This window comes from Neodothiora populina (assembly GCF_041146345.1).
Source record: "Neodothiora populina strain CPC 39397 chromosome Unknown canker_contig_3, whole genome shotgun sequence".
Lineage (NCBI taxonomy): Eukaryota > Fungi > Ascomycota > Dothideomycetes > Dothideales > Dothioraceae > Neodothiora > Neodothiora populina.
Window position 1 is genome coordinate 110,454 of NW_027191417.1, and position 22,361 is coordinate 132,814.

The 22,361-nt window shown below is 49.8% G+C and overlaps 6 protein-coding genes across 6 annotated transcripts; 3 read left to right on the top strand and 3 right to left on the bottom strand.

Moving 5' to 3' along the window:
• Positions 1-943: 943 nt before the first annotated feature.
• AAFC00_004455 (uncharacterized protein) lies at positions 944-2,625 on the top strand (the record flags this gene model as incomplete). The annotated part of the gene is made up of 3 exons (XM_069344101.1): positions 944-1,088; positions 1,141-1,987; positions 2,043-2,625. 3 exons carry the CDS (start codon positions 944-946, stop codon positions 2,623-2,625), a joined length of 1,575 nt encoding a protein of 524 aa, XP_069196514.1.
• A 1,916-nt stretch (positions 2,626-4,541) lies between these two features.
• AAFC00_004456 (uncharacterized protein) lies at positions 4,542-8,262 on the bottom strand (the record flags this gene model as incomplete). The annotated part of the gene is made up of 2 exons (XM_069344102.1): positions 4,542-7,805; positions 7,858-8,262. The coding sequence occupies 2 exons, from the start codon at positions 8,260-8,262 to the stop codon at positions 4,542-4,544; spliced, it is 3,669 nt and encodes a 1,222-aa protein (XP_069196515.1).
• A 2,555-nt stretch (positions 8,263-10,817) lies between these two features.
• On the top strand, positions 10,818-11,937 carry AAFC00_004457 (uncharacterized protein; the record flags this gene model as incomplete). Its single annotated transcript, XM_069344103.1, has 4 exons — positions 10,818-10,904; positions 10,970-11,586; positions 11,637-11,745; positions 11,794-11,937. 4 exons carry the CDS (start codon positions 10,818-10,820, stop codon positions 11,935-11,937), a joined length of 957 nt encoding a protein of 318 aa, XP_069196516.1.
• Positions 11,938-14,910: 2,973 nt separating this feature from the next.
• On the bottom strand, positions 14,911-16,031 carry AAFC00_004458 (uncharacterized protein; the record flags this gene model as incomplete). The annotated part of the gene is made up of 2 exons (XM_069344104.1): positions 14,911-15,105; positions 15,165-16,031. The coding sequence occupies 2 exons, from the start codon at positions 16,029-16,031 to the stop codon at positions 14,911-14,913; spliced, it is 1,062 nt and encodes a 353-aa protein (XP_069196517.1).
• An 877-nt stretch (positions 16,032-16,908) lies between these two features.
• AAFC00_004459 (uncharacterized protein) lies at positions 16,909-19,401 on the bottom strand (the record flags this gene model as incomplete). Its single annotated transcript, XM_069344105.1, has 1 exon — positions 16,909-19,401. One exon carries the CDS (start codon positions 19,399-19,401, stop codon positions 16,909-16,911), a length of 2,493 nt encoding a protein of 830 aa, XP_069196518.1.
• A 1,034-nt stretch (positions 19,402-20,435) lies between these two features.
• On the top strand, positions 20,436-21,970 carry AAFC00_004460 (uncharacterized protein; the record flags this gene model as incomplete). Its single annotated transcript, XM_069344106.1, has 2 exons — positions 20,436-20,643; positions 20,700-21,970. 2 exons carry the CDS (start codon positions 20,436-20,438, stop codon positions 21,968-21,970), a joined length of 1,479 nt encoding a protein of 492 aa, XP_069196519.1.
• Positions 21,971-22,361: the final 391 nt, after the last annotated feature.

Genomic DNA, 22,361 nt, shown 5'->3' on the forward strand with positions numbered 1-22,361 from the left:
CATCATAATCCAGGCACACCCGCATCCGCAGTACACTTGCAAGGGGTAGACCTAAACGAAGAGGAGTAGACTCCAGTACCCACAAGTACAGTACCTTACCTGTATCTTGCGCGGCACAAGAGCGACGGAATCATATTACTGTTTGGCCAAGGGCGATGGAGTATTGCCAAGACTTTCGTGCAAGAAGAGAAATACTGTGAATATTGGAGACCTGGCCCGAACACACACGAAGCCCTAGAGTTTATCTAACAAATGAACACATCTCGGATGCTGGTGTATTCCTAGCGCAAAGAAATGGGAACAGAATGCAGGTCGATTACCTCTGTCTGACCATGACTTCGGTCTAGAGTATGGACAAAGCTCTCGCCATGTACGCCGACCAACACTAGATTCAAGGAGACGCCCTTGATCGCTTGGTGCGATTGGTCTTGAGCATCTACAGTACGGAGGTACAATAACGTTGGACCCACAGGTGCCGAGCTTCCGACTGTGTGGTGCTTCCTTACTCATACATCATCTTGCCGTCTCCACCTCAACCTCGACTGAACAAGCATCACGTTCTACAGGACGAATGGGACAAGCATGGAAAAGACCTCATGCGATCCATCCGTGGACACGAAGCTGGCAGTGTTGTTGGGCGCTAACAACATGGAGACAGATGCTATCGAATCACGCAGGATCGAATACGAAGAAAAATTGCATCCCAAGCTCAAGCATCAGTAATGGTTTCACACTATCAAGACGACTCTCGCGCTGGTGAATCTTGTGAATTAGAAGAGCCGAAGTTCAGCAATAGTTTTCAATCCTGCCCTTTAGGAGTCTGCTGCCCCCACCCTTCCAATTTCTCGAGTTGACAATGCTTGTGGTCGGTTATTGTACTCATCTATTGCCCCTGTGATGAATAGTATATGCTTATGATCAACCTTGTTTACGTTCAGTGGTTATGTCGATATTGCATGCTGGAGCAATTGCGGTTACGTTTTATGCACTGCCAAATCTAGCCTTAGCATTCGCCTCTTTCACGCCATCGGCTGTAGTGTTGAATCTCACTGTGCTCGACCGACCTGCGTCGATCTCAGCATCCAACCGTGAGTATCAAGAATAATAACCAGATCCGGCAGGGTTCTCACCATAAGACAGACTGTTCCACAAATAGCAGTAGCCAACTTCTCATCAGCAATGCCGAGCAAGCCGCATCGTTTGCATCCGTGTGCACATCTTTCACTGGAGCTATACACATCAATGCGTCCGAGAATCTTGCGCTGGACGGTCTGAGGGTCATAGATGGCAGCCTGAGCATTGCGGCCGCACCAAATACTACAGTCATCTCGTCCAACAGTCTTGCTAATGTTACGGGATCTTTACTGCTATCGTGCGTGCCCGGCCTGGTCTCCTTGAACTTCACAAGTCTACGATCAGTTGGGTCGTTATATCTCCATGGCTTGCCATCTTCATTGCAAGATCTGCCACTGCTACAGACGCTAGAGAACGTCAATGAGATAGAAGTCCGTTCGACTGAGCTGGAGAGCCTCTCTGGCTTGAACCTGCAAGATGTGCGCGGTGTAAATATACAGAATAACCCGAGTCTGACGGCACTCGACCTCAGAGCAGTCAATGTCACAGACCTCCGGATTGCGAACAACTCGCAAGAACTGGTGGTCAGCCTGCCGAACCTTGACTGGGTGAACAATCTGAGCTTGGCAAATTGCTCTAGTGTCTCGATACCATCATTGACAAGAGTGAACAATACTCTGCAATTGTTAGGAAATTCATTCTCCGGCTTTGACAACGCATCGGCCGTTCGCACGATCGGGGATGGCCTGTGGATCAACGACAACATAAAGCTGGCAAACATCAGCCTGCCTTCGCTTCGAAGTATCGGAGGTCATGTTGATATAGCGGATAACCCACAACTTAGTGTCCTCGATAGAGTCTCTGCACTAGAAAGCATCGGTGGAAACATGCATCTAGACGGCAATTTTCTGAGGTAGTGTCCGGATGCTGTTTAGATTGGGACTGCGCGACTGACCGTTTCGTGACAGCATATCATTTCCATCTCTTGTAAATGTCAACGGTAGTTTCGTACTCAACACGACTACCGAGCTCGATTGCACAATCTTTGATACCTATTATGACCATGGCGTCATCATGGGCAACTACACGTGTAGCAACCACACTGCAGGTTCAAGTAGCAAATCTCGGAACAGTACCTTGACCACGCATATCAGTCATAGCGAACATATTGGTACCAAGATTGCACTCGGTGTCGCAATTCCTCTGGGCATCCTAGGCGTTGGGTCTTTGGTAGCTCTGTACTTCCTCCGTAGACTGAGGACGGGTCGCAAAAGACGACCTCAAAACGAGTACGAAGAGAAGAAAGGCTCGCTAAACACGTCGACATCATCCAGCTTGATCGAGATTGGAGATAGCAAGGCACTCGCCGAACTCGGTCGAAACCAAACGAATACACTCGTTGGACCCGAGCAGCGTCATGAGCTTAACGCAACCACTGCTCCTACAGAGCTTGAATCGAACGCTGTTGACGACACGCATGGTATGAACGTCATCATTGGACAGTTCGAACTCGAAGGTGATACTGTACAGAGACGCAAGCCAGAGACATGAGCTTAAGCGGCAGCTAGGAGGGGAGCTTGTGCGGAGCTCATTACTCACTGAGCTCCACCTATGCACAATCATCGCGTACCAGTCCTCAGGGGAAAGATAGCCATTACCGCGAACCATCTTTTCAACCAACGTATCAGCAACACACGGTCTATTGAATTTTGACTTCGTTAACCATTGTCCAATTGATGAGCATAGGAGGACGACCAAGCATTTATTTGCCGATCGAATGCACATCCGAGAAATGATCTGATCGACATAAAAATGCTTGATACCCAGGACCAAGTAATCCAGACAAGGGACAAGGAAAAGAAAGTGATCGACACTGGACAGCGCGCGCGCACGCCAGCTATGATCACCAAGCTGTCAGACCACCCCACACTGCACTTGTGCAATGGTGGCACACCTAGACCAATAATCAATCGGGTATTGTGATACTGTACATCTTGACCGAACCGACGATTTTGCTCAATTCTAAGTTAGTGTCGGTAATCCAGGACGACGGTAGAATGGGCATAGATCGTCTCCATCTGGCCCCCCTTTCTCCTTTCACCATTAACATCGCCGGCTCCTATCTCCTGGTACTCCCGCGTTGCGTCTCACGCGCTAGTCGAGCCCTCTCCATGCCTCTTGCTTGACGAACCACGATCGCCGCTGTGTCTCGGCAAAGAGAAGACGACTGGAGTATGCTACTGCACGGAATCTCGCCGATCAACACAGAGAGACACCGAGACCAGGGGAACAGCATGTTCATCGTCGCCAGATAAGTCTAGTGAGAAGATAGAGTCCCATTACGACGGCCCACATCGCCCATCATTCCCACTGTGCACATGCCGTACACATGTACTGTACATAAACAGTATGTACCCGGAAAGACGTCGAAACACAAGAAAGTTCACATGGTGTGTCTCGTCATTCTTAATTCCCGCCCTTCTCGCCGCGTCGCCGCGCGCACTGGGCACCCTTCACTTCGCAAAAAGTCAAAAGCTGGGACATATCTCCCGCTGTTACGACCCATTTTCTTTTCCCTTATCCATAGATAAAGGGCGGTCGGCCCACAAGGGGAAGGGAAGATCATTCGATCAAAAGGATAGTATAGTGGTTCTCGCGTTGATGCCCAATTGTATCGATGCCCAACGCCCTATGCGTATAGTACTGTACACATATAGATCCGGGAAGATATCGCTACGACAAAAACAAGATACGGGCGGTAATGCAAAAGGAGAATATGGAAAACGTTTTCCGTCCCCTATGGCTACTGCACGACGATTGAACAGAAATGTTGTCAGACTGGCTCTTGCTGATGAATCATGAAAAAGGAGTGAAATGTGACGGGACAGATTGAGATATTCCATACATGCACTGCTACATTTTGAATTCCGGAGCAACCATCCACCAGGGCGGCCACCGTCCGGAGTCCTTGTAGCTAGCCAGCGCTTGATAGCATGCAATGTATACCGTAGAGAGATGGCCTTGAGAATAATTTTTGCCATTAATCTTCATCCTCGTGCCCATATGAAGTCATGCAGAAAGGACAGTATAGAAACACGCGGCATACCGAGAAGCCGCAAACGAGGCTGCGAAAAAAAACCCAGCCGAGTAAAGAAAAACAACGCTGAGGTGGTATCGTTTCGCAGAAAAGCATGCCATGGTGTTTTTGTTTCCTTTCCCCCATCCGACTGACCCTTCCATTGTCCATTCCTTGATCTCCCAATTACCAGTGATATAGTGATTTTTGACGAATCATCCGATGCTTTTCCATTTTCGTTGCTTGAAATTGTTTTGTTTCCACTTTTCCTGAAACCCTGTATGGCTTCCCGGGGCTCTCTTGATCTCAGCGGCCATCTGCGACTCCCTTTCTAGTGGCTCCCTCCAGGTCTCGCTCCCAGGGTCTGATACGAATCGGATCCAGGCTCGCTTCATACAGATTCCGCTGGCTTCAACTTCACCTCTATGTCGTTCTTGAAGCCTAAATTCGACAAGAAGTCGCGCTTGTCACGAGTGAAAACACTGTTCAGGCCACTCTTGCTGACTTTATGCCCAATCCTGAATGCCGCAATGGATCTGTTGACTGGTTGTATCACTCCATCCACAGTGCTTGAGTTGGATGTTGTTCTGCTAAGACTATTTTCGCGGATCCTGACCTGGCTGACTCCCTCGAAACAATCGGCAGGCTTAGGCTCCAGTTTCAGGGATCGCCGCCAGAAGCTTTGCATGGTGCACTGCTCGCTTGTATGTACCCGATCTATCATGGTGTTGATCCACTCTTGTAATTCGTCCACGGCCCGAAGGCGGTAACAAACTTGATAGCGTTGGAGATCCGAGATTATTCGCGCTGTGCGCATATGTTTGTCAAAGTTGATGATTTTGATAGGCTGGATAGTGTCGTCACTACTAGGGAGTGTACGGAAGTCCTGATTGCCCGCGTCCACAAAGGTCAAGTCGGTAAGGTAAATGCCCACGAAAGGAAGACATGGTGCTCTGGGTGTTCTGAGGCGTTGACGAAGGACGGCGTAATTACGACTTATATCCACGACGTTCTTCAGCTCTTCGAAGGTGTTCTTCCACTTCTGAGATACTGCACTCCAAGAAGCTCTCAAACGGAGAATGGTGGACGAGCTGAGTGAACATACAATAGCCATGACGCTGTCGTAGTTGCTGAGATTGAGACAAGCTTTTCCTATGCGGATCCAGTGCTTGATGACAAGCGCACGCTTCTTCAGCTCCTCAGCTGACAGTATGCTGTCAGCGACAAGGTTGGTAAGATCTGTGGCGAAGCGCGCCATGGTACGGATGTTGCTGTTGGCGGATGAGGCCTTAGTCCATTTGGTGTTCAGCAGCTCTTGGGCCTCGATTGCGCAGAAAGTCCGGGATTGTATCAGAGTAAATTGACGAGCAATTTCGGTAGGGTCAAAATCAGTCACACAACCGATTGAAGCGTCAGTGAGGGCTGTTCGCAAGATATTTAGCTGGCCCTTAGTGATTACTGAGCTTGGCACGTTCTGTTTCTGGTACTCTGTGCCCAAGGAGACACTGATCTTGCCGACTGGTTTGACGATTTGGGAAACAGAGTCCGTTCTTTCTTGTCGAGAGGCCTTTTCAGTCAGTTCAAGTAGTTTTCGTCCAGGAGCCGCAAGGAACTGCTTCATATCCTCGCTTGCAAATGCTTGGATTGTAGGTATTGCTTCAGAGTCATGCTCGTTCAGCCAGTGAGACTCCAGCCAGCCTTTCATGAAATTGTAGACCCTTAGTCGAGCGGGCACGCTCTCGGTCTTACTTTCTCCAACATAACGAAATCGGTCTATCAATGCTTGCGCAAGTTGGTTAGCATCTGTGAATAGCCGGAACGTGAGGTAGAAAGTGTTGACGAAGGTCGGGTCCGGTGGCGAGTGTTGGCTTGTGAGCTTCTCCACAAGGGCTCGAAGAGTGCCACCGAGGATTTCGCCATCTTTGTTGTAAAGCAGCTCATGTGCATAAGAAACGGCAAGTATCTCAGCTTCGTTATCGCTCCCGTCACTCGCGAGGGTCGTCGCTGATCGTAAGCTTGATTTGCTCGGGAAGCTGGTCAACTTAGGATCATCCTTCTCGGAGCTATTTGAGCGATCAGGTGTTGTCGCCCTGGTGGAAGTATGTGATCTAGCACTGCCTACTGAGTTTCTGAAGCTGTTCTGGTATGTACTCAAAGACTCACTCGCCGACATTACGAGGCTGTGCTTGCGTGTCTGCATCTGAGTATCCCAGGGATCTCTGAGCAGACTATCTGGCGAGATTGGGGTCCTAACAGACGTTGGCGTGGGTGAAGCTTGGTCGAGTACTGAACGTGTTGTGTTTGAGACTTGTGGGGACGATCTAGGCCGAGGGGCTAGCTCATTATCCTTCACAATTGGAACGAAGTCTTTGCTACCCAGGGTAGCGGCTCGCACATGCAGAGCCTTTTGTCCATGTCCCTCGACCGCACCCATCTCATGCTCTTGGTATATGGCCTCATCGACGTCATCAACAGTAACAACCTGTGCCTCAGATTCACCTGGTCCATCATCGATAGCCTCGGGATCCACTGCAGCAAGGTGTCCTCTGAACGATTGGTCTTGTTGATAAGCAGCGGTAAGGTCAAGGGTGAAGTCTCCGTTCTGGTCCAGAAGTCGACGAGCCTTCACAGTTCCTTCTCCTGCGGATCGAACACAGGCTGTGGCAGCACCCACTAGACCCTTTCGTAGTCCGGGTCTGAGTAAGGTAGGGTCTTCGAAAGGTTCAGAGGACGTGCATAGAGTCTGTGCTGCGTCTGACAAGCTCTGGAGGTTCCCGTGCATCTCTTCCATGACATCTCGAACTTCCTCTGATCGGCATGAATCATGTATCCATATCGCCCGGATCACAGTGATGAGTCCAATGTAGGCATCAGAAGATCTCTTCATAGCATTCGTCAAATCCATAGATGTTCTTGACTGTAGATGCAAACCCAAGAACGCACCGATGTGTCCTAATAGGTGATCGTGTGCAGCAGAAAGTCTCTCACCTGCAAGGTTGGAGTTGCTACGTTCTTCTAGGTGCTGCCCAAGTCCAGAGCGATCGTCGGGCCTAAGTCCCAACAAGGGAGAGCCTTGACGATCCTGCACGTCTGAGCTTGTTTCAGTCAGTGAGCTGACCGGATCATCCGGTAATACTGATATAGACTGCGCATCGATGCCAACGGATTCAGACTGGGTTACAGATTCTAAGCTTCCGTGGGAATCTTCTGACTTTCTCGGCTGTAGATCAAAATCGAAGAGCCCGGCTTGTTCTGGTAGATCTGTGACAGGGCGCACACGATCTTCGTCGATAGTTCGTAGCTCCGCAGGTAGAATGGGCGAGAACGAATTTGTGGACGAGGAAGGAAAGCTATGCTCGACATTCGCGCCATCGTCAAAAGATGAATTGATGCGCAAACGCCTTGAACCAGCCCCTTGGATCCAGAGATCCAAGAATCGTACAGCGCGACATGTGACTCTGAATGCTTTGCTCATGTAATCGTCAATCGTAGACCATGACACCTCGCCAGGACTGTCTGTGGAGAATGTGTCTTGTATCTGTTTTCGGCATTTAATGAGAACTGCCAATTCGGCAAGCAGAGTTTTGCGGGTTCGACGAAGACCAATGTGTTCTTGGATCGCGGCATCGTACCTATGCAGACAATCGCAGTGCTCCTGTCTGATTATTAGCACAATTTTGAAAATATGTCATAGTGATCAGTCATACTAGCAAACGCCGCACGCCAGCTATGAGGCCCTGGACGTAGTCTTGCCTCTCATCGATCATGGCCATGCCACCACCTTGCGAACTGAGATAATCCCATAATTGGGTCAAACCATGCATAAGACTTCGAATGAAAGGATGATCGAAGATCTGGCAGAAGTTCGTGGGGATCCAACCTCTCGCTCCAGTCTGCAGGACGGTCCCATCTGCCCAACCATTGGCATGAGTGAGATGTACCAAGATTATATCACCCTCTTCCAGTGGGACCGTCACAGAGACACCGCCAGTAGAGCCAGAGAGCGTGGTTTGGGCAGGCTGATAGTCGTGGCAAGCGCGCATGTACTTTCGATTCAGGGGTGGCGTGGTCACCGGTCGGGCGTGAATCGTTGTTTCTCTGATGGATGACATTGGACCGGAGTGTAGACACCGAGGTGTGTCAAACAGAGTATAGTGGTTCAGAAGTGCAAGTGATCCAGAGGAGTTTTGATTACAATGATCCGATAATGCACTACTCCGCGATACCTTGGACGCTCTTCAGCGATTTCATGATCTGCACCCACACATGCAACGAGGATTGTCAATTAAGGCCCATGGCTTAGGGTCATCAAGGCTTCGTCGAGATTATTGATGGGGTTTGAGTTTTTGTATATTCCTTTTAGGTACTGGTCTTACGGCGTTAGAGAGTTTACACCACGCCAAGGCAGGCCTCGGTCGGGGAAGCGACGTTCCGTGGAATGCCAGGAGGGCAACAGGCTTCGGTCAAGCAAGTGATGTGAGCTGTCGTCAGGACCGGGAGGATGGGCCGCCGCAACCTTGTCTATGCAGGAAGCTACTGCTAATATATGGATATCCCTGTGCTGCAAGATGGGGGACCTCGTGTTGTGTGCAGCAGTGGAGAAACGGACGTAACAGGCCTCCGCCAAAGGATGCGCCGCAGCAGGAAACAGCAGAATTACCTCAGAGTAGTCGCGGAACCGACACACCATAACCATTATAAAGCAAGTGAAGATTCCGGTTCTCACCATCTGCAGCTTGGAGAAAGCCGTCACATTGTTTCATTGCGCGAGACTAGCCAGCTTGGGTAGGCTAGCTCGTGAGAGCCTTTGGTGGTGCACGCTTAAAATGGGAAGTGAAGAGTCAAGGGTTCCATAGCTGATTCGTGCACGAGGACTTGTGAACCTTGATGATCGGTGTGCAGGGATAGAGTGTTAGCGACTGGCAGAGGCCTGGGGGAACACACATCTATTCTGAATTAAAGTAGACTCGATGCATGTTAGCGAGCCAGTGCTCCAGCCTGGACGTAGATGGCGAAGAGGGAGCGACGTTGGGGATGACCGGTAAAATGCATGGTGATTTCGCAAACCTTAGCTTGCTCTAGTCTCCCAGCCAAGATCCCACGCCACGCCATCGGAATACTCTAAATGAACGGCTATACCAGTTCCTTACATGCGCGTGAACGTATCATGGTCACTGCGCGACGATCCTCCGGCTTCTCAATCTTAAGGTCCATTCATTGATGATTGTGGCTGTCCAAGGAGGGTCATAAACATCCGAGAAGGCGTGCCGTAGATTTACAAGGGCCTACGACGACTGTGGATACACGGATCAGCGCCCTCTTCCGGATCGAACTTTGACTCCCATTGACTTCGTAGCGAAGACAGCCCAAGGCACTTCGACTTGCTTAAGGTACCTATCAGGATGAGAGAAAGTTCTGCTGTACAGTGGACATACCCTACATGTCCACTGCACATCTCATGCAGTGCCGAACGGGACGTGCAGCGGCCACTACTGCCCTAGGGCTGGCAGAGTTCCCGGCTTGTTTGTTTCCATATCCCAAATGACAGTCAACAAAGAATCGGGAGATTACTTGTCGATATGGTAGGACCATAGAAGACTGGACCGTCACTGTCAAGTGTTAGGTCCCAGAGCCTTGGGACGTCGAAACTTTTTCATTTGCACAAAATTGCAGCAAGCACTTAATTAAATCAGTCAATATCGTGTTGCATATCCAGGGTCTCATACCATCCACCCAGATTGTGGAAGCCTACCTAGGTAAGGTAGGCTATTCGATGTGATAATGCAATGCGGCGATCGAATTTGGAAGGCCCTGAAGTCTAGTGTTGTACAACCGTGAAGTCTAGGTATAGCAGACAAATACATTCATACGACATTCCTGTATCTGTATAGCTGGCCATAAGATGTGCTGCAACACAAAGAGGCAGAAACAACACAGACGAGAATCAGATACTGTAGCGCGAATTTCGCTGCATAATACCAGAATAGTCAAGTCGCTGCGTCACCTTCGTCAGAGGCTTCTTTCGGGGAAGTGTTGGAAGTCAGGCACGGGCGTCGATGAAGGTGGCATTGCTGCGCGCAGTTGTCATTACGAGGTACAGGGTCAAATGTACTTGTATAGATCATATAGATCGTGGTGCAGCTCCTGAAGCTGAAGGTTTCACGTTTGGACACGCTGTTGGATCTTTGCCTGCAGCATTGAAGCATGACACGATTGGTGCAATCCCTAGATAGCTTAGTGTCATTCGACGTGTGATAATCAAGGTAGATATGGCGTGTCTTAAGACTAAGGCATGAGATACGATGACAAGGTCCATGCTCTGCGCTCCCTGTGTTCAGAATATCCGAATGGGGAAACCACGGCATCGCAGAAGGAAGGGACAAGAGCTGGGGTCGATGGAGGTCAGCAATTTTGCGTCACGGCATGAGACATGATCGCAAGTCCAGCCCCCCAACAAGCAAAGAAGCAAGTATTACCTTTCCCCACACATTTGCTTATCTGCAGGAACAGAGAGAAAATATTGACACATGCGATAGAAATCAATTGCGTGTGATCGCGTGTCTGTGTTACTTGCTTGAGATAGGTCGCGTGTCAGCCGCATCAATTGGCTGTATTCCTCCGACCTGAGCTATCGCACTTTCACTGCATTCTTACATACACCCCTACCATGCTTGACGCAATCCCGTTGACGGCGCACGAAGCGCTGTCCGGTGTTGCAGGTTCCATTTCGTTGGCCTGTTGGGTTTTCTTGTTGGTAGGTAGATATACCATGTGCAGAGATGGACCGCTGCTTCTCAATGTAGAGACTGATTGGACCAGGTTCCTCAACTGATCGAGAATTACCGACAAGGGTCTGCCTCAGGCATCTCCATTACTTTTCTGCTTGTGTGGATGGTAGGCGACATCACAAACTTAATTGGTGCGGCCTGGGCTGGCCTTGTGCCAACAGTGATTGCTCTGGCCATCTACTTTTGTTTTGCCGATGCCGTTCTTCTCTCACAATGCTTCTACTACAACACGATCAACGCGCGTCGTGAGCGCAAATTGTCAACTCAGACGCAGGTTCAGGGCGAGCAAGAGAATGGTGCTGCCACCGAGGAGGATCCTCTTATCGTTCGTCGCGCAAGCCATGAGGAGAATCTTGGTCTGCCTGGTAGCAGGAGACGCAGCAGCGCTGCAAGCAGAAGAAGCACCAGAGCCAGTGGGGAGAGACGAGACAGTCTCGCCAAGATACTCGAGGAGGAGCCTGGAAAGAATGCATACCTTAGGAACACGCTTAGTGTGCTCATGATCCTTCTTGCTGGTACTGCTGGCTGGGCTCTTGCTTGGAGGGCTGGCGCATGGAGACCATCTCCGGAAGGCTCATCTGGTGAGAGCAGCCCAACTCCTCTCGGCGCTGAGATCTTGGGCTATGCGAGTGCTGTCTGTTACTTGGGGTAAATCGTCTCTGAATTCACACTTTGGAGTCAAGCTGACTTTATCCCAGCGCCCGCATCCCTCAAATCATAAAAAACCACAAGGAGAAGTCTTGCGATGGCTTGTCCTTGCTTTTCTTTCTGCTCTCCTTGATGGGAAACCTTACCTACGGTGCAGGAGTGAGTATATCTTCTACCCGTTTGTTCGCCAGTCACTAACGAGATTAGATTATCTGTCACTCGGTCGAAAAGCAGTACATCATGACCAACCTTCCCTGGCTCATCGGGTCCTTGGGTACCATCGCCGAAGACGCTGTCATCTTCCTCCAATTTTCGATGTATGGCGAGCGTCAATGTGCCATCGAAGACTGAGTCTTCGCGCCAACACACGGCTACGGAATTATAGATCGACATGGGTTCTCGAATAAGGTTGACGACGCACCTTCAGCATTCGCTGTGTGCATGTGTATACATGAGTAAAGTCTGTTTCATGTTCTGATGTCTGTTCTCGGCGGTTGTTTATGTACAAAGCTGCCTTGGTACTATATTGATTATAGAAAATGAGAAGCACCATGATTTACTTGATGTCCACATTTCGTTATAAAGATCGAGTTCTCGAGGACATTGCTGAAGCGCATCAGCTCTTCTTTCCAATGTAACAATCTGAGAAAAGGATGACTAGAAGACGCCCAAGAATATGGCAAGTGCTGAGACTTGGAACGCAGAAGCAGGAGGGGAAAGTGGAAAGAAGGTGAAGACGATCAAGATTTTTGTGAAGTCTCTCCGAGGCCCTTTAAAAGGTAGGTAAGTAAGTCCAACCACGCACCTTCCTCGTTTGTCCTCGTAGTGAAGCACCACGTAGACATATTCTCTCCTTAGCTGATTACCTTAGGTAGGCATATCGAGAAGTGATGTTCTTCCTAATGCTGATTGCGTCGTGATCAAAACGGCACGATGGACCTGTGAGCTAGATTCTTCGTCCTGCGCCTCCTGCTTCCACGTTTGTCCTCCTGTAGTCGACTGCTTAAGAAACGAAGAGGCGACGGGGCACAAGCAATCTTCCAGCTATCTTTCAGCAACGGCAAAACAAATATCAAACAGGAGCGCCGAGATGCCGAGTGTCTATACAGGGGATGTGCACACACACAAATTCACATATTGCTTTCAGCTGAAGGCTTGCTCCATTTCCAATTTGTTTGCACAAGGACATGAAGACATCGTGATCTGATCGGCTCTCCAAACGTTCTATCATCCAAATCATCAGCAACATATATCAGGGAGCCATAAAGAAAGCGGAAAGTCAAGAATAGCAGAACACTTCTTCGACCTGCTCATTATCTATACCACTGGAAAGAAGGAGCAAAACGACACACACGTAAGTCCAAGCTCGAAGTCAGATATGATGTATCCCAACAGCTAAATAATAGACAGGTCCGAAGAAAGAATGTGCCAATCAAAGTTCATCTACTCCACGCTGTGCACACACACAAGCGCAATCCCTCAATACTGTGCCATAGCTCTCTCTCAATCTCCTCCCATCAGATCCAAATGGCCCAGAGATCCAGCTGCTGGATTTGATACCTCTTTGGCCAGGGACAACGGCAACGACAACAACAACAACAACAACAACAACAACAACGGCAGCGACGAGCAGCTGCCAGGCCTCGAAGAGAGACGGCTATGCAACGATTGGCACGCCCGCCAGGTCAACACCACAGACACCGCCAGCAAGGATGAAACGCGATTCTGCAGGGAGTGCATTGCGGATCTGCAGAGGGGGCTGAGAGATGTCATCAAGGAGAAGGAGCTGCAGGTCACCAAGGAGCGGGCGTGTATGTGGGAGAGGGGGACGTGGGAGAGGGAGGCGGCAAGTGTATAGGGGCTAGTAAGAAGATCAGTACTATGCAGTCGTTTGTATGATCAGCAGTCAACGGCCGGGCTAGCATCAAAGCCAGGCGAGCGTCGAAGAGTTTTGAAATCTCCTGTACCACACTCCACTGTTTATCTGCCTAGATGACTCAAAAGATGCAAATATGGTCCACAAATAGGTATGGAGATCTACCGAAGTCGACCAGCAGTCCAGGCTTGAATCGCAACTTCAAGATAGTAAAGCTTGCAGTAAGATAGCTGAGAAGTGACAGCGAAGCAGTACCGAAGCAGCAATAAGGCCGTGATAAGGCCTCGATATATCAACAAAAAAGCTACTGTGGAGCAACAATGAGGCAGAAGCGACTTGAGGATCAAACCGTAGTAAATCAGCAATGAAATAGCAGTAAAGCAAAAGTGAAGCGGAAGTGAAGTGGTAGTAAAGTAGCAATGAAGCTCAAATGAAGCGGTAGAAAGGACACAGTGAATCAGCAGCAATCGCCATATTCAAATTCTATTCCGTGCAAGGGTTTGTCGTGACTGGACCTACCGAGAAGTTATTTTGAACATCGAGCCTAGTCTGGATGGTATCTGTGATTTTTGCAGATATGGACGTGATACATCGAGGGTGACGGTTTGGGCTATCAGGTCTCGGAATGTGGCATGAAGAAAATTCGATGGTTTGGAGGAGAAGAAGAAGAAAGATGCATAACGCTTTGGAGCATTGGGATTTCCTATTATTGCTCGACAAAGATGTAACTCTGGATTTTGAAGGTTTTGCAATATGGCGTTTGGGAGTTCTGGAAATTCTGCAATATTGAATTGATAAGTGAGGTCTCCCTGCTGCAGCAACTGGCTGCATCTCGAGGACTCATACCAAGAGGGAAGGGTTCTGCTTTAACATGAAGTCTTGATCCTTATGAGGGGGAGGGCAGGTGTCATTGGCTATCAGATTTGAATAGTCTGTTCGAGCTAGGACCTTGATTCGACGGCTCGAGGGACCAGGAATTAGTCCGGGGAAGGCGATAAGTTCATCTACGGCTCCCGACGACTCATTGGTCATCAGGTATATGTTTGTATAATAATGGCAATCATACCCAGACAACTTAGTTTCTCTCTGTCTGGAAGTATCAATTAGATATACCACGATATATGGAATGAATGGCTACAGTACAGTACATGTCTTTCTAAAGGTGATGTTGAATTCTTGAAAGTGATATTATATTCCAGAACCTGGGGCTTCCTTCCGCACTTAGTAGAAACAACTTGCGAATAGGTTAAACACGTATCATGGTGACTGAAGGAACCTTCATACTTCATGCATATGAATCAAAAGCGAACAAAGGTGGCAAAGAAGTGTTGACTAATTTATCAAGCTCTATATACAGTCCACTCATCATATGCCTTCATACAGTTGTAGCTGTTTCTGTCTATACATTCATTGTTCGGTAGCTTGGGTCTTTATCTTGGCACAACTACTTAAAGTGGAGGAGTATCTGCGTAAAGAACAGCAGCAAAAGCTGCCGGATATCTAGTTCCAGCAATCTCGGCCTTGTTGCATGCATCTCTTATCTCTTGCTCCTCCTCGGTGGAGAGATAGACCTTTGTGGCGCCTAAGTTCTCCTCGAGACGCTTGGGGTTGGTCGTACCCGGGATGGGGAAGAAGTCATCGCCCTATTGTATTTGAATCAGTATGGTGAACAGGGAGAAGGCAGAGAACAAACAAAACATACCTGAGCCATGATCCATGCTAGTGTGAGCTGGGCTGTAGTGATGTTCTTCCTGTCGGCAATGGCGGTAAGAGCTTGGACCAACTCCAAGTTCTTGTTGAAGTTCTCCGGCTGGAATCGAGGAGCCATCTTCCTGAAGTCGCCCTCCTCGAAATCGTCGGGGCTCTTGATGGCACCAGAGAACATACCGCGTCCGATTGGTGAGTAGCAGACAATTGCAACTCCGAGCTCACGAGCAACACTCAGCACGTTAATTTCATCACTCTCGATTTCGAGAGCAAAGGGAGAGTACTCGATTTGCACAGCCTGGACGTGGTGGATCTTGCATGCTCTGCGCAGAGTATCGGCAGAGACCTCGGAGAGACCGATATACTTGATCTTGCCCTCCTCAACGAGCTCCTTTAGTGCCTCCATGGTCTTCTCGATCGGCGTCTCCTTGTCGACACGGTGAACATAGTAGAGATCGATGTGGTCTACTCCAAGGCGAGCCAATGACTTGGCACAAGCCTTCTTAGCATATGCCGGGCTCGAATCGATCCATCGCCTGCCGGTCTCATCAATGCAGTTGGCAAACTTGCTGGCGAGGAAGATCTTCTCCCTCTTGCCAGGGTTCTGCTTGAACCACTCTCCTAGCAGGTCCTCGGAGTCGCCATACATATCAGCCGTGTCCCAGAAGTACTCTCCGGCCTCGTAAAGCTGGTCTAGGATGGCAAATCGCTCGGCATCGGGCTTGGGCTTGCCGTAAAATGCAGACAATCCCATGGTACCAAATCCCAACTGTGGCACACTGGGACCTTTGTGGCCGAGCTGCTTGTGAGGGATCTTGTTGATGCCAACGGCATTGGACACGGCGTTGATAACACTAGCCATTGTGAAGTTTTTTTGTGACGTAGAGACCGAAACTTTCGAAGAGATGTTTTTAAATTTATGGTAGCAGAAGAAAAGGAAATGCTAGATAATCTTTGAACAAACGGTATAAAATTGGCCAACTGTGATCTGCGTGTTATATACCTGCCGCACACAATGCCGTGGTTTGGCTCTTGGTATGAGCCGTCGACTTTACCCCGCCGGACATTATGCACGTCATGGGCCATAGCTCCGACTCTTGCAGCTTACCTCCGTGGGGTGCGTAAACCTACCTTATTTCCAGAACATACATACTCCTCGGAGTGCCGCTATTATTGTACACTATAGCATCTCATCTTACCTCAATCCTGTGAAAGCGGGTCTTTCTCTCATCTCAGCAGGAAAAGTTGTGGATTGTTGGACCGGTTAACACGATACTTTCACGACCTATGACGATTTATCAAGGACGAATTTGCGGTGAGGATCTGCCTAGAACAGTGGAGGATTTCACATATATTGGGAAAACAAACATGAAGGGGATTGAACGAAAGTTTGATCTGAGCAACGAATTCGTCGTTTGATTTGTAAGACTTGACATTTTCTCGGTCTTCTGCTCCTTTCTCTGGAAACCATGGAGGATGAATGATGCACCGTACGAGACATACCTCATAATTCGTTCAAAAGTAAAAACATATTGAACGAATTATGAGGTAAGGTACCTTAGGTATGTGTGTACGAATTATCCCAGAGCGGCGTCCCTCACTCTATCGCCCCGATTAAATACTGTCCATTCATCGCAAATTCAACGACCAACAAGTGGGTATCAGCAATTGTACGAAGAAAGCAATGCGCACGTCATCAATAGTCGTTAATAAAAATACTCATGGTCGACCACATTCGACTACTCGCCGACCTGGTGCTCGTAGATTAGGTCTACCTGCTTGACAGGATGCAGAAGCATCGCCGGCAAGCACATGCGGCCCTCCCCTGCCAGCTCTGCTTCTTCGCCGCCGTCGTTGTCGACTTTGTAGCCCAGCCAGCGTTTCCACAGGTTGGCCGGGAAGCCTGCATGGTAGTACCACGTCGTGCCGAGAAAATTATGTTGGCGCTCGTCGCTGAAGATGCTCGTCCTGGCACCGCCTGCGGCACCATTGCGTCCATTGTTGAAGATGGCAGCAAGATAGGAGGTGGGCCATCTACGATCAATATAGACAGGGTGAGGGGCATAAACTGCTTTGAAGCCATGGTGGAGAGCGCAGCTACCGGGCCACATCTCGGAAAACATTGTGTGCCGTTTCAAGGCAGTCTCGCGGTGCATTGTCTCGAGCAAGCGACGACTGAGACGGGATGCCGTGATGATGGCTGTACGACGTGGGGGAAAGCTCTCTGAAGTGTTATAGCCAGTGACATCTTCCGCCAAAATCCAATTGGTACCGTCGGGATCAAACAGCGGGTTGAAAGTGATGAAGTCGGCTTCTTCACCTACGCCCCACTGGTAGTCATCTTTGGCATATTCTGTGTCTGGGATCACGTCCATATCTGTCTCCAGTTCATTGCCAGGGCCTGTCGGAGGATGAGGGCCCCAGACGGGTGCTTCGGGCCGTTCAGCAGTGTCTGCAACAGTTTTGGGATCCGAGCCCGCCGCAATCTTGTTGTACATGCTCGATTTGTGTGCGGTGCCGTGTTCGGTCTGCACTCTCACCAGATGCTTGAAGTCGTCCCAGCTACCGTGCTCCGAGGGAATGTAGAAGCGACTGTTGCGCTCCCAGAGACCTTTGCGAGGCTGTTGCTTAGCCCACTTGCTGACTTTGTCGAACAAATGGTAGAAATGACCTGTGTAGCGAACATCCATCTCCCAGTGCCAGAAAAAGTCGTACTCGGGATGCATGTGGGCAAAGTATTGGACGGGCATGTATGTGGAACGGTAAGCACCATGAACCGGGAGATCGCGGTAGAATGATTCCTCGACTCCACCATAGATCAGGCCCATTTGTCTTTCGGACCAGAGAGTGCCCATGCCGCGGAATTCGTCGGGGAGAGCGTCGTTCAGCACACGCTGGTACGTCTCGTCGTCGCTCCAGATCTGCATGTTATCGTCCTTGACATGAATGAGAAAGTGGATGGTGTACTCTCCACCCGACTGAATGGACAACTCGTTGACCAAGGCACGGAGGTAGAAAAGGTCTTCATAGTCGTAGTCGTAGTCCCACCAGGTACGGATGAGGACCGCGGTGCGGGGGAGAAGCTTCTTACCCGATTTGCTCTTCTCGGGATCGCTCTTTTCTCCTGATGTAGACTCGGGACCTTCTTTGTCCAAGCCACCGCTGGCCATGGTCTGGAAGAAGTGATTACGCGCCTTCGGTCTCGACTTGAATCGGAAGCGATTGGCCTCGTTGCATCGATCTTGAGCGTCTCCCCACCTCACCGCCCTGTAGTCAACCTCTAGGCCATCGCCCCATACCTCCTCGGCTCCCTCTCTGTCGCCAGCCATGCCGGCTCCGCTACCGCCCCATTTCCTGCTGTAGCCATAGCCGTAGGGACCGAGACGACCATATCGCTCGAAGCAGACATCATTGTCCAGACCGAAGAGTTCATACGAGCCCATGACGGGATCGGGAAAGCCCTCGGTCACGCCATGATATACATGCAGCCGTGGGGCACTGATCTTTCCCTCCTTGTCCAGAGTGCACTTCACCATGGGATCATGCTCCTTCTTGTACTCTTCCGATGTGTAGTTGGGGTATGGGTTGTATGCATCGGCGGCAGGTGCTCTTTTGTCGACTTCGGCAGGGGCCTTCGCTGGGTCGGGAGAGAGTGAGTTGTTGTCAGGATCAGGATATTCGGGCTTATTGTTGCTGCGTGGGATCAATGTGCGTAGACCGCCATGGTAGCGTTTCAGGAAGGGAAACTCCTCCCAGGCTGGTGGCTTCGAAGGAGGTCTGGCAATGTTCCCTGCCGCCAACGCAGCTCTTTCGGTCCAGCTGGCGTGAGACAAGACGAAGATGAAGGCAATGATGGATGTGGCAATCACGAGGGTGAAGTAGCGGGTGAAACGGCGTCGAGGAAGAGCATACGAAAGGGCGACGCCACCCTTTCTCGTCGAAGCAGACCTCGCTCGCTGGAGCAGCATCGGCTTGTGAGAATCCATCGAATCGTATGCTCGTCGTATTGACGGATTGTAACCACCGTCGTCCGAGCCGTCATACGGGGAGTCTTGAAAGTCGTCGTGTGAGTCGTGTGAGCTGTTGTTGTGTGAGGAATAGGAAGGAGCCTGGTGCTCCTGCTCATCTGACACGCGTTCCTTCCTCTTTTGCTGCGGCTTTTCTGCCGTGTCCACGTAAACACCGTCCAATGATGTATATCCTTTGACATTTTTGTAACCTCTCGGGGCCATGTTTGGGGTACTTTTGCGTGCCGTCTATCCGCCTAAACCCTGTCGTAGTTCTCGCGCTTCACTGCTTTCTAACCGTCAGAGAGAAAAAGCCAAATCTCCAGTATGCCGAAGTCGGCCACGTGATCGTTATTGGACTGGACACCGCGAATGTCGACAATATCTTCTGCTCAGCGGAGATCTCTCCAAGTCGCCAGGTATGGAATCGAGACTGTATGTCGTATCCGATGTGGTCGTGTGCCTATAGTATATCGGACTGTATACAGTCAATATACGGAAATAAGGCTTATCGCCTGCCTGCCACGTGCTTGTCAGGACGAGGCCGTTGCTTTACGACCAACTTTACGAGGTGGAATGGCAAGAGGCGCATACCTTATGTAGATTATGACGATTGGTCTCCGCCAATTCTGTACCTGTCGTGAGACGTCTTGAATGAAGAAATTGCAAAGATACAACTCGACCAACTCGGTAGGAAAAGAAGGCAGGAATCAACATGTTCCAGCCAAGGACAATCGTCGTCGTAATATGCCTCCTCATCAGCCAGATATCCCGACTTGGCGGGCACTACAGATCCGTCTTGGCAAAATACGCCCGTTGACACAGTGACGGGCGAACATGCCCGAGCTGCCGACTTTCAAGGGACCAACCATACTTGTAGCACGTTAAGGTATCCTATCTCGTCCACAAAGACCTCCTACAGCACGGCAATGAGTACCCGTAGACAGAGGAGCAAGCGATGCATATATCTTGACAGATCCCTGTTACGCCCTTCTCATCCTTATTATTGGGCTAGCTTGTACACAAGTTTTCCTTGAACTTCTTTCTACACGTGCTGTGATTTATGCCCTTCTGTCCAATCACCGTCCACCATTCTGCACGCCTCTCGGCCAGTCGTATATCAGGAGGCTTTCTTCGTTCCGAATGCAATATATAAGTATATCATGCATCATGTGGTGCAGTACCTCGTCCTGTCCGCCGCATTTTTTTCTGTTTTCCTCATTTCATTCATAAGCTTGCGAGCCGGCCTTCTTGTAGCCATGCGGTATAATCATGCCCTGCCCATCGTGTCTGCAGTCGTATCATCTGCGCAAACTCCTGATCGATACGCGGACTCTACCACTGTAGATCTGTCCTGGCACAGGCCTGCAGCATCAGAAATAAATGATCTGGAATCGGCTATTAATGGGACAGGAACCTATGGCTTCATCTTCAACTCTTCGTCTTTGCCAGATAGGGTTCCATACGGTACTGCTTACCATTGTGCACCGACTGGCGTGTGATCTTATACTCACAGTTCATAGGCACGTACAACTGGTGCAACATGCCTCATGCTAGATCACAAGAGTATCCTATAGTGAATTCGTCCTTTGAGCTGCAGTATGTAGAGGTTATACATCGCCACCATAAGCGAACGCCTTATGCCTCCAACACTTTCCCACGAGAAAACTATCCCTGGTTCTGTGACGATGAGGGGCTTTTCTACTATGGAGCTCCTCTCCCGTCTGGCAGCGCCAATCGCTCAGCTGCAGGATATTGGTCAGTCTATACGTCTGACTCTAATCCCCTCGCACCTGCAGGCTTTAATGGTACTTGCCAGTTCCCGCAGATAACTCGCGGTGGCCTGGATGACAGTCATCAGCATGGCAAGGATCTCTTTGACGTCTATGGCGATCTACTTGGCTTCATACCAAGTAAATATGACCCGGAGCTTGTCTCTTTTCGCGTCACCAACAATGTCATCACTTCCAAGGTAGCTGGGATGGTCATCGCTGGCATGTATCCCGACAATGCAGGGGCTGATGTTAAATTATCCATCCAGCCCGATTCGGTTGATTCACTCGAGCCGGCATACATATGCACGACAGCCAAGTCTCTATTCTCTTTTTTCGCCAGTGGCAGCACGAATGGCACATGGGCCCATCATCTTCAAGCTTCGGCGTCACTTTACTCTGCTCTCGACAGAGTTTCGGGAGTCAGTCCGGGTACCTCAGCATGGCACGTAAGCTGGGATCATTACTTCGATAACCTCTCAGCTCGTCTGTGTCACTCGAAACCTCTCCCTTGCAATACAGAAGACGGCCATCAGTGCGTCGGCATGGCTCAGGCCGAGGAAGTCTTCCGACTCGGTGAATGGGAGTACAGCTATACCTACCGTGACAACCCCAATTCTCTTCGCGCCAGCGTCGCCAGCTATGGTATCTACATCGCTGAGCTGGCCCAGAACATTCGGCATGCCATTGACCCTACTCAACCCAGCAGTGTCTCGGCGAACGACACTGTCAAATACAGACATAACGTCGCCCATGATGGCAGTATCTCGCGCTTGCTCAGTATCCTACAAGTCGACAAGATGTTCTGGCCCGGAATGGGCTCTGAAGTCATCTTCGAGCTTTACAAGCAGAAGACCACCAGCGAGTACTTTGTGCGCGTGCTCTGGGGTGGTCAGATCCTCAAAAGTAGTCATCCCGCATTTGGCGAGATGAACATGGTTCCTCCACAAACCTTGCTAGCGTATTTTGATGGACTTGTCGGTGTTGGGGCAGACAAGATACCGGGCTTGTGTGGTGAATGAACAAGACCGATTCAGGTCCACGTAACCATTAGTCAGATACACCAGAAAAAGAGGTGCATTATCCGAGATACTTCACACGTGCATTCTCCAGATATGAATGATCCCTTTGTGTCTTCATCCGACCCACGTCAGTCGGAGAAAAAAGTGGACTGCTTTCCCCGATAAACCCACTTTTTCCTTTCTCCGTCTTTGCAGACTACTGCACGCGCCAAACAAATTGATTGTTCTTTTGGAGGTAACGCCGAAAGTAAGCATAGGCACAGCAGGGCCTCGGTGTCTGTCCCTGGAAGAACGCGATGTATCGGGAAAATGTCAACAAGTGCATGTGCTGGCTTATATTGCATGGTCGATCTCAGTGTAGATATGTCACACGTGGTACAGTACACGAATC